At 33.3% G+C, this 12,274-nt stretch overlaps 1 protein-coding gene across 5 annotated transcripts in view; it reads left to right on the forward strand.

The window, feature by feature from the left end:
- The window catches only part of kl-2 (dynein heavy chain 2, axonemal kl-2), a 564,598-nt gene that overhangs the window by 346,200 nt on the left and 206,124 nt on the right, over positions 1 to 12,274 (forward strand). For all 5 annotated transcript variants that reach the window (XR_014132735.1, XM_081769103.1, XM_081769086.1 and 2 more), the window contains 3 exons: positions 4,370 to 4,579; positions 9,876 to 10,054; positions 11,579 to 11,668. Coding sequence is in view for 4 of the 5 variants with exons in the window: in XM_081769103.1 (XP_081625229.1) it covers positions 4,370 to 4,579; positions 9,876 to 10,054; positions 11,579 to 11,668 (479 nt within the window). In the remaining variant the exon portion in view is untranslated. The remainder of the gene's footprint in view (positions 1 to 4,369; positions 4,580 to 9,875; positions 10,055 to 11,578; positions 11,669 to 12,274) is intronic.

The following is a 12,274-nucleotide window of genomic DNA, read 5'->3' on the forward strand; positions in this document are numbered from 1 at the left end:
AAGATGAAGCTTTGTTCTTTTTTCAAGATACATGAATTGGTTTACATTGAGGATTTTAAATCGTACAGCCTCGTACAGATATACATTTTAATTTGTATAGAAAATATACATTTTAATTATTTAGTTAATTGTTAGCGTTTTACGTGTACGAGGCCTATAGGTTACAGATACATTGATAAATAAAATAAAATGATCACCATCAGCTGTACTCTTCCTCCACCATGGCAGTCAGCACATATTCAATTAGTGCTTTCTGCTAATGCACAAAACTTCAACTCAAAATCGCACCTCATACTTTTAACTGCAACAGACAGCTCACACATATGTGCACAAGCGAATCCGATGTTTTAGTAAAAACAAATGTACATACGCTCTACTTGTTTTTGGACTACTCTTCACATGTTTGCCACTTCCCTTACAACATTCTGCGTACGCTGAGATACTAAGTAATACGGTGTGTAAACATACACAACAAGGTTTCTTACTTCTGCTGAGATCAAAATTTCTCCTCCCCTCCTCTTACTTCGCGCCCTAGACGTACCTGAAGCGACAGGAAAATGTCTCAATAATTTTTCTAGTACCAACAAAATGTCAAGTGTTACAGGGACCTTGAGTCATTGTTTTCCAGGATTTTTTGAGATATTAAGTATTTAAAGGGGCATCCTTCTTAATTTGTGGGCCTTGACTACAATGAAAGCTTGCCCTATAACAGGGTGTCTACTGACGTGGAAAACCTGAAAAACTTGGAATTAGCCTGGAATTCATTTTTGTACCTGAAAAACCTGGAAAAAACCTGGAATTTAACAACAAACCTGGATTTTTCTCAATGTTACCTTTTCTGAAAATAATAGAAAAATCCTCTTTTCTTAAAGGCTTGTATTTTGTATGTTGATGGCGACCATGGGGATACCTTAGTTGAGTTCTATCACTGCCACCACTTGCTTGTGTCACTCTTTTTTTTTCTTTCTTTCTTTCTTTCTTTCTTTCTTTACACTTTCCTTTGGCAGAGTTCCCGCAAAACTAGAAAGTCTTTAGGTGGAATTTCTGTCCATATTTTATGTGGCAGTTTGAAAACATTTTTTGCTACGGTACAAATCTAGAAATCAGAGAAATACTGGAAAAGGAAATTTTACGAAAAAGTAAGGGACCAGTCAGGGCAAATGGTACTTAAACTGGAAATCAAAGAAAAAAAAATGAAATCTGTAAGTTTTACGTCCGACGGTTATGCCGGCTAGGCTAAGGGAAACGGTGGAATAAAGAAAGTGGGAAGAAATAAAAGAACCCCAAGAAAACCCACGCACACGGTGTTTGTCCACCACAAAGTTTATTTGGCGCGAGCTGGGATCGAACCAAACACCAGGAACCCCATACACCAGAGGTGAACGATCTACTACTGAGCCACCACGGCCCCCTGGAAATCAAAGAAAATTGGGAATTTCTGCTCAGTAAGTGCAGTGTTCATGGTTCTTGTTACAAAGTTACGAGAGGCGCCAATTGTTTATCACCAGAAACTATGGACAATGAAACGCTTCGTGCTTCAAGCATTTGTGTTAAAGCAGCAAATGATATCTGTAGCTGCAGACACGGTAAAACGAGAGTATTTGAAATTGCGTTCGAATCCTGAAATTACACAGAAGTTGACAAATTTCAGTCAAAAAGACGAGAGATTAGATTCTTTCCTACATGATTTTTTCACTAAGGAAGACGATTCTAATGCTTTTACAACTTTCATACATATTTTTTTTTTTTTTTTATTCTTTTATACTGTAACTATACTGCACTAGGATATAGCTTCTCCGTTAACAAAGAGTGTTTCATGGAAAATCTACAGGACAAGTACTTGGTTGCTTAAAGAAATGTGTTAGATGCTGTACATGCTGCTGGAGGGATATCCAATGTTATTATCACAAAAGACCTTGATTCATTATGTTGAAATGCATCAAGCAGAGAAATGAGTATTTGAAAAACTGTACTGAAAATATCAAGAAAAGAAAATTCTTAAAGAGACAATAAAAATTGTTAGAATTAGAAAGAAAAAGTCTGCTGACTGATGTTGAAGTTGAAGCATTTGCTTTGGATGAAGAAGCAAAAATGTTAAATACCACGTTGAACTTTAAAGTATAAGAATCAAGATTATAATAGTGTGTTCTGCAGTTTGTTATTTGGCTTACACAGTGCGTGATATGAGAACATGTGCTTTTATTTACAAGGGAAGAAAGTTGTTCTAGAAATTGTACTCAAAAAACACCTTGTTTTCGTTACTTATACTTACAGCCAGGTTTATTTTTCTTATCTGAAGTGAAAAGTAATTTAGTTTAATTTTATTTGGTAAATTTTAAAGAATACAAACCATAGAATATATTGTATTTAATCAACTCCAATCTTAACATATTTTTGTTACAAAATTATTATACAAAGTACTAAAGTAACTTAGGTAGCTAGGATTGCTTCGTTCAGTTCAAGGACTTCCGAGTGGTACCTTTGGACCAGGTCTAGGCTAGTTGTTCTAAAAAAGTTACTTGTGAATCCAGAATATTTTTATTTTGCAATTCGTAACTTCTCTATTTCTTTTTCTTAGCCATTCCATCTTTGTGTGAGTAAATTTGTAAAAATGAAATAATTGGACATTCCCCATCCAAGAAGAATTTGCAGTAATATGTAATCATATATGAACATATATCTAGAATTTAAATTAGGAACTTTTATTACTTCTTCACGTAGTAAAAACAAAGTGTTAAAAAGTTAATATTATCAAAGTACATATATGAATTACTCGTTAGTTAAAGGTGAGAATTCTGCTTGCTTTTGTCAATTAGTGCAAATTTTTGTCAACTGGCCTTCTTGTAGTGAATATTAACAGCAAAAACGTTTCTTTGTTTAAAAAAATAGACCTGGAAAACCTGGAGAGAGCCTGGAATTTAGAAACAAACATCTAGTAGACACCCTGTATAAGCATATCATTTGTCATTTTAGTTAGTTTTTATTTTCACTAGATTAGGATGAATTTTAATGGTTAACGCAATGTGCATATACCGTACGGACACTTCGTAAAAATAATACACGTCTTTAAGTAATAAGTCAATATGTGGTAAAGCTTTGTGTGTAGAATGTAACCAAGTTTGTGTATGTATGTGTGTATCTTCAATGTTATCCAGTATTTCTAATTTTTAATTGACAAAAAATTATCATCTTAGCAGTGTCAATTTGGTTATAACTAAATCAAAATTATATAATGATAGAAAAAAATATATATATTCTAAGCCACTACTTTGCTAAAATCAAATAAAACTTTAAAACAACATAATTTTACGATTGGTCGCATCGTAGATTATTTTACGTGTGTTTTAAAAGCTTGATTTCACTTTATTTAATGCCGTATAGAAGTATAAATTAGATTTTTTAATTCCATTACGTGCCATATTTAATATTATTTCAATAAAATAACAACACAGTTTGTAACACGTTACTAAAAATTAGGATATTGTAGAGGAAGACGCAAAATAAACAAAAAGATATACGGAATTTAGTGCTTTAAGACTCGATTGATTTTACATCAAGAAGTAGAATAGTGAATATTCATTTTATTGGTCCATGTTCTATACCCTGACTTGGCAGGTTTCTAGAACAAAAACAAATAACATTTATTACATTGGTGTGTAAACTATGAAAAAATGAATACATGAGAATCGTGCATAGGATAGGAATAGAAAAAGTGAAATAATAATAATAATAAGTGTTAGAGGGAAATGTTGAAAATGGCTCATTCCTTCCTTATACCAATACGTCTATTTACGTTTTTTTCTGTTCAGTCCTTACTGAATTGTTAAAATAGTTTCACGTTTTGTTAAGAGATGGCAGTTTAATATACCTTGCCAGTTTAGAGAAGAAAAAGAAAATTTTGTAGGAACTTAACTATGAAGTTGTAGCAGTGTGCATCCGTGTACATCATGTACGAAATCATAGTGTAGTGTCGATGTACATTTTATTTGATAATTTGTAACATTTATAGTAATATTAGATCAAACAACAATGAAGCAGTGTTCCCATTTATACAGTCCAGCGCTTCCCTTATATGCGCTAATTCTGAATAACTTAGTATACTTTTTCTTAGGAGTTTGTACAATGGAAGTAACTCAGTTTTACTGACTAGTCATTATTTAAAGTTTCCGTGTTTATGTTAGTTAAGTTTTTTAGTTACTTTTTTGAAAATATGTTAAAGTTTATAGCCATTGCAATATGAAAATCAGTGAAATACATTTCGGAGTTGCTCAGTTTTCTTCTGGATTCTTAAGCATTTAGTTTGTGATATATAGAATAGTAATCAAACATACAGTTCAATAGAACGATTCAGTTGAATTCAATATTTCAGGTGACTTTATTAGTTCACTTGGATATTATGAGGATTTGGTTGATATAGTAGCCTTAAAGGAGTTCCTTATACGTCAGCTTGAAGAATATAATGTTTCTCCTGGTGTAATAGCAATGGATCTGGTTTTGTTCCGAGATGCTATAGAGCACATAACTCGCATTGTTCGTGTCATTTCTCAGCCAAGAGGAAATATGCTTGTAATAGGAATAGGTAAGTATTATCACAAGTATGATATTCAGTGTTGCTTAGATATTTATTGTGTGGATTCAACGCAAATCGTGTTCCATTAGCAGTCTGTATAAAAGCAAGAATCATGACAGACGTATCCACGAAAATTTCCAATCACTAGTTAAGATGATTATATTCATAATGTAAGACAAAGCAAACTTTTAAAAACAAAGGCAAGATGAAACTAAATTAAAGAAAGAAAGAACACAATACAATGTAGAAGAATATAATGATGGTGTCATGCATATAGCTTAAATAGATTTTTTTATTACGTTGGTGTTCCTTTTCTCATTTATCAATTCCCATGTTATTTCCTTCTTGTCTTCTTTTTTAAACATAAAATCTTACTTCTTACGTATATAAACGTACTCAAAAAGCTTTTAATATATTAGGTCCGTTTCGATCTCATCAATGAATCACTTTCTCAAGCTTATTCACTAATGACACAAACTATACAATTAAAACTTTTTTTGAGAATGTGAGTTAGTGTGTGCTTTTCTATATTATATAATCATTGCCTGTCTTGTCACGCACTTTTAATACCAATAACTTCTTACCAAGGATATATGCACAAGTCCATAATTTTTTTGTCAATCGAATGTCAGAAAATACTGTTAGAGGTTTTGGTTTTAAAATACTGTTAGGAGAAGGTATTTTTTGTGTTATATATAGATTCATATATATCAATTCCTGTTTACGAGTTGGACTGACGAAAGTAGTCCTGAACTCCTGAAGTGATATCGAAGACAAGTTCTATAGGCGCAACACCGGTGGGTAAGTTATTTATTAATGAAAGGCGTATCATATACTATTCTTTGTAAATGTCTTGTCTTTTAGTGTTTACCAAGACTTGTAATGCGAGGAGCACTATTCTACAAGTCAAAATAAAGCAAATATATATATATATATTTGTATACCTTTCGGGTCCTCGTCTGGAGACACAAATTGCACTATGTGACAATATCGCAAATAAATAACCATAGAGTAGATTACCAATCCATCAAATAGTTAGGTTGATTCTTTTCAGATAGATTGAATTAGCATCCTTATTAGTAGCAATCGATGTAAGTGCTTAATTTATGCGTGGAGTAATGTTAATGGTTTCAAGTTAATCTGCGACGTTGCCACATTGTGAAATTTTGATTCTCCATACCGATTGAAGGAGGCCCCGTAGGGCATACCATCATATAATTTTCTCTTTATTTTGGCCTGTAGAATAGTGCTCTGTGGTCCATGGGCGCCATTTTTTAGAACACCAAAAATGGTGGTTAAGGATTTTATTGTTCCAGTATCAAAATTATGAATGACGGTTTCTTCTAAAACCCTCTGAGGCTGACGATGCAGTTGTAGTGGTTTGAGCACTTTTCATCCTCCTTGACCACTTTAACTCCACGCTGATCCTTTTGTGAGGCATGCCTATGAGATTGTTAGAGAAGTAGCTTTAGTTCTCCACATGAACACCTCTGTGTGGTGTTGCGGCTTCCGCGCATACACATTTCATTCATTAATTTTAAAAATAAAATACTCCTATGAGTGAATAATTTCGAATCCGAGCTTACCCTCTCGTAAGAAATCCAGTTCTAATGTGAGTAAGGCCAAAACATTACATAATGTAGGTAATGTGGAAAAGAAAATATCGTGATTCCTGTAGTCCAATATCTTGTAATTCAAGAAAGAAATGAGAGAAGTACAAATGTTAAATCTAACTGTCCGAATAGTATTAAGTGTTTTCTCTGTTTGTTATAAGGAAAGTTATCACCTATACAGCCAGACAAGTTAAAGACATTAGAAAATTGTAATATGGCACGATGTTGATGGAAACGAATGGTCAAAAACAAACGGAGAAGTTACTCAAATTTGACAAAACTGTAACATTTTGTGTTTCAGTGGAGCCTCACCTACTATTGAATGTTAGTCGCGGAGTAAGATCATATTGGAATAAGATTGAACGCAAAAGACGAAGAGATTAAACTTGAGTTAGCAGAGTAACATTTTGTTAAACTAGCTCGAACAAAAGGTTAGAAACCTGGTGGACAGTCTCGAACGTAGTCCCTGATTCTTCCTTTCGATTTATCAACATTTCCGGAATTCGTCAAAGCTGGATATTATCGATCAAAAGTACGCCCATACGTACTTAACCCACTTCATTGATTTAAGTGTCAAAACTTAGGACACACTAGCACATCCTGTAATACAACGGCTGCTATTTGTCCAGTTGTTATGAAGTCCTGTATAGCGACCAGGTCCTACTGTGTTAACTGTAAGAGTGATCATTCTGCTTGATCCAGGGACTGCCCAGCCTTTCAGAAGGAGAAACGAATTCAGTTACTAATGGTAGTTGAACGTATTTCCGCTGCTGATGCGAAACGTCGTATAAAGGAGAGCATTTCAACCCTTCCCTGTTTCGTCTGCATCTGTAGTCACAATATCCCGGAGGTCTGTTTCAATCCACCCAATCTGTTGAGTACCGGCACATATCGGCATTCGGGGAAACGGTCGTGCTGAAACAGCAACCAAAAAACGTCGGATTGGTAATGTTGCACTAGAACATTCTCTTCCATAGTCTGATCTCCGTAGCTATTTCATCCAGTAAATGTGCTCTCAGTGACAAGCGGATTGAAACTAGGCTTATTGGCAAGTGTAGGACGTTGTCGTATAGGCTACTAGTCGCCAAAGTGCAGTGATCCGCACACGCTTGCGTATCAGACACTCTCGTTCATTCCTGTTTAGTACAAGGCGTTAACCATCCGTATTCTGAAGATTTTATCGCCCCATTGAGTATGTAAACATCCTTTTAGAATGTCCAGAGTATTCTGACTTCAGAGAATCTTTAGAGCTACCTAACAATCTGAATCAGGTTTTTAGGGAATGGTGTGGTCTCTAGTGACCGTATTCTCACTTTTATTCGTGAGATTGAAATTTTTCGCTGTTTATTATTTTAGCATTTTTACGTTCCGTTTGAATTTTACACGTATTTTGTTTTAATATCTTATTTTTGACTTATTTTTACTTAACTTTCCATTTTTGGAAATTTGGTTATAAATTTTCTATCCACAGAATGTGTCGGCCATTAGCTTTATCATGACGGGGACAAATAGTCCCGCTCTGATACCCTACTTAAATATCCAATAATCAACCAATCAGTCAGTTGAGCTGAGCGGGAGTGCATCTTTATATTGCATGACATTGTGACTACGTTTGCTGGATGTACGGATTTTAAGAAACAAAGTAACGAATGTACTCTGTTAACATTACCAATTGCAAATTGAACGCTTGAGTATTGTCATTTGATTTTCCTTCCATATCTTGTTGGGAATGTAACAGTGCACTCATGTATTGGTCAATTCCGTATATAGATAACGAAGGCAATTCAAATTTGAATGTTAACCAAATGAAAAAGTTTTCAGGCTACTATTACTCAAGGACATACCATTATTCAGAGGTATCTTAATGCTGTATGCAGTGTTCACTATCAGTGTGCAAAATTTTGATATTGTTACTTATTTTGTGTGTGCTTGTTGTTTCTGATGTCATAGAATCCACTAAAATGACATCTGTTATAACGTAAGTTCCTCGGTTTTTGCCTTTTGTTTCTGGCTACATTTGTTGTATCGCAAGTTATTTGATGTGTACTGTTTTTTTCTGATTTCATAGAATCCAATAAAACGACAATTTTGTTGTGTCATAAGATATTCGGTATGTGCCTCTTGTTTCTTGCTTTATATAATTCACTAAAAAGGCGCTTTTCTTGTATCACAAAACATGGTTATAATTTTATTTGCTAACTTGGATTATATTTCTTTCCTTTGATAAAATTAAATGATCCTTATTTCTTTTTTTTTTCTTTTTTTTTTTTTTTTTTTAATTTCTACTGTAGGCCTATAAATTTCAGTCAATTCACAGTGAAATTCGGTAGCATTAATAGCTTTTGGTTTGAGAAAAAGATTCATGAATCAGATTTCACAACTGTTTGACTGTTTATTCTTGCAGCCATTATTACTCTCTGTTACAGCAAAGCCATACAAATAAGAAACTGATAACCTAATGACCGAATGCAAACTTGCCAGCGACCTGGAAAACCTGAAAACCTGGAAATGTCAGGGAATTTTGTATACTGGTAATATTAACTTTTTAAGAAGTCTAATTACCTCTTTTTGAGTGGATGTATGTTATCTGTTTTACATTAGATTGAAAGCAGTTATTGAAAGATGCCCATTGAAATACAAAATAGTGCGAAATCTGTCATGTTTTATTCCAAATAAAATTTGTACTAACCAAGAATATAGTTGTGGCTGCCAAAGTTGAAAAAGTAAAACATCAGCTTTCCAAATTGTGTGTTTTAGAAAAAAAAAAAAAAAAAAAAAGGAAGAAGGAATTCGAATCATTTAATATGTATCCACAGATAGGTTAGATGTCTTTTATTGCAATCTACTTGATAATAGTGAATTCGTTGATTTGTGAGACATAATTAAAATGTTACTTGTCCTTTCCAATAGAAATGCTTCCATTGAGAAGGGTTTCTAAGTTAGCAAAGACATGCTGGTGGAAAATATGCATGAAGAATCTTTGGTGAGTTAAGGAATAATTTATGATACTATACAATGTGCTGGAGGACCCCTTGGTCTTGATATAGATTCAAAAATTCTTCAGTACGTACAAGGATCATATGCATGTTATGAAGAAGCCATGCAAAGGAAAAGGACGGAAACCACTGTAAACGAATTAAAGAAAAGGAAAATAAGCGCATAGCTGATCAGATTACCATTTTAGAAAAAAAGAAAGCAAAACTTTTATTAGAGACTTCCATTGAATGCAAAAATTTGGAACATGAAATTGAAACCTTGAAAACATCCCTAAGGCAGAGAACTGTGGAAACTAAGGAAACATGCAGTAGTAATTTGTTTAGTGTGAAGTTCCATAACAGAAATTATTTATATAGACTGCAATCATAAGTACGATAGTGTAATTTTATTATAGTGAAAAAGATGTATCACAGATTTAAACCTTGTTAATTGTATATTTAGAAAAAAAATATTGGAAAGCAGTGGGTGAATGTGGAGGGCTTTCCATTCATTCTTCTTTGGAGGAAGGAATTATGCTTGGAAAATAATAGATCTTGTCTGGAAAACCTGAAATTGTCAGGGAAAATCGATTTGAGAAACCCCTGGCAACCCTGCGAATGTGTCAGTCAGCAAATTAGCATGTACAATGCAACCCATTGTTGGAAGTTATTTAGTATCAGTTGCCGACTAAAAGTTCTCTTTTCTTTACTTAATAGGTGGCAGTGGAAGGCAGTCTCTTGTTCGACTATCAACATTTATCTGCCAATTTGAAACATTTACAGTGGAGATAACAAAAGTGTATCGAAAAATTGAGTTTCGTGAAGATCTTAAGAAACTCTACACAAAGACTGGAGTACAAGACAAAACCACAACCTTTCTTTTCAGTGATGCGCAGGTATGATATTAAGTTTCTATATGGCTGTCTTCTTGAGAGTACTTACCTTAGAATTATTCAGTTGACGAATCCACATATATATTAGTTAAGTCAGGTTTTGCAAATTAATTTTTTTATTTATTTTTTTATTGGTAGTAACTAGTCATACTTATGTTCTGCTTACATTTTGAAGGTGTTGGGCTTTGGTAGTGTCCAGCTATTTCCGTAGATAGTAATTAAAAATAATAACAATAATAAAATATTAGTAAAGCAATATAACAAAATTGGCAATTTGCTCTGTGAAATTAGTGTCGAAATTGACTGTTAAAGATTTTTAAAGCTACAAAGATAATGTTATGAATAGGACGGAATAAAAAGATAATTCTGATTATTAGAAATGGAAAGCTCTATGCACTGATAGTTGTAGAAATACTTGAGTAACTGATGTAGATACAAATATACAAAGATTATATAAAAAGTAATGACAACGCAGCTGATGTAGATACAAATATACAAAGACTATATAAGAAAGTGATTGCCACGTAAGTAAGGTAGTTCAATATGCTTTTGTATAATGCTTAGTGAAATATGTTCATGTTTAGTACAGTACCAATATTTTTTTAAAAATCCTTTAGCAACAATGTGTTTTCTCTCTAAAATCGCTAACAGTGTTTCGAATATTTTAAGGTAATATTAGTCTCTTATCTGGAACATCGGTTTTCTGGACACTATCGATCTGTGATTTTAAATTAAATGACACGACTAACTTTTCAGTGCTAATTGACTTACGTTTTATTTAGTGTTAATTATGAACCAATAAATATGTAGTTTTAAACGTTGATTGACTTTTGTACGCAGAGCGACTAAGGACGAAAACAGGAGTGGCTCTTGATATCATTTTATGAAATAAACACATTGGCATTTTAGATTAATCATACAATTTAGTTATGAGAAAAATGTATCACTGCTAAACTTTTTCTATATCTCACAATATGTAGTGTTTCTTTTCTTGTAGCGAAGTACAGAAATAAGTTTATAAGAATGTATATCTATGCATTTTATTCCATAATTTCGGAAGTTGCTATTTAGGATTAAGATCATGTGTGTTACTTGTACATCCTACTTGCAATATTCGTCAGTTCTGAAGTTCAGATTTCAGATCAGATATCCTCTTCTATTCTCACTGGCAGAAAGGAATGTCCATTGCGAGAGGAGTGGCATTGTATTCCTCTGGAAACCATTCGTGACTTACATGCCTCCATTCCACAACAAATTAGGGCTATTTTCGAAGCTAACGACTGTCTCACTCTGTATTAATGAAATAATTTGAATTTTCATCAGGTGCTTATACATTATTTTAATCATCATCTGCTTTTCAATTTGCTTGAGCCATTTATACCAAAAAAAAAAAAAAAAACTCTACCCTGAAAATTTTTCGTTATTCAATGTGCCCTTAGGAATTACAATTCAGTTTACAATCTTTGAGTTTTTCGAAATGTATTACGAAAATTGTAACAATATGAATTTGTAATCTTTTTTTGACAGGTCACTGAAGAAAGTTTCATGGAAGATATAAACAATATTCTAAGTAGTGGCGAAGTTCCTAACCTATTCAAACCGGAAGAATTTGAGGAGGTTGGTAAATCCTCATCAATATTCAGTATTCATTCTATATTGTTAGTTTGGTTTTGAATACTTTTTAACACTGTACTAGAGTTATTCTGATATGTCGGAAACGGAAGAATTAGGTAGCAGAATTCCAAAATACTGAAATATATGCTGTAACAAGTATTTTTTTAATTATTTTAATTGTTCTAGGAACAATTTGCGCTCGCTCTCCAGAAAACCATTCTGCATAACCTTGTGTCTAAAGATAATTTTAAAATAATTATATGTCGTAATAAAAATTGAAATCGGAAAGTACGGAATGAAAGCGAATAAAAGAAATTATTATTGATGTTATTTCTTTCCATAAAATTATTAGCAATATATGTATATATATCCAAATCACTTGGTGTAACGTCCCGCTTTGTGGGCCTGAGCCGCTCCACGTCATCTGTTAGCGACTGGTGAAACTATGTCCAACCTAGCGACGAACGCGTGATCATTATCGCTAACCGTATAATGCTATTAATGTTTATTACATATATTTTGCCCACAGTACGAGTAAGTCAACACGATTCGGTACTTTGCAATTTATATACTTAATTGCAAAAACTAACCATTGCATACCTTGGAAAT

Source organism: Thermobia domestica, chromosome 1 (genome assembly GCF_964235325.1).
Source record: "Thermobia domestica chromosome 1, izTheDome1.hap1.1, whole genome shotgun sequence".
Classification (NCBI taxonomy): domain Eukaryota; kingdom Metazoa; phylum Arthropoda; class Insecta; order Zygentoma; family Lepismatidae; genus Thermobia; species Thermobia domestica.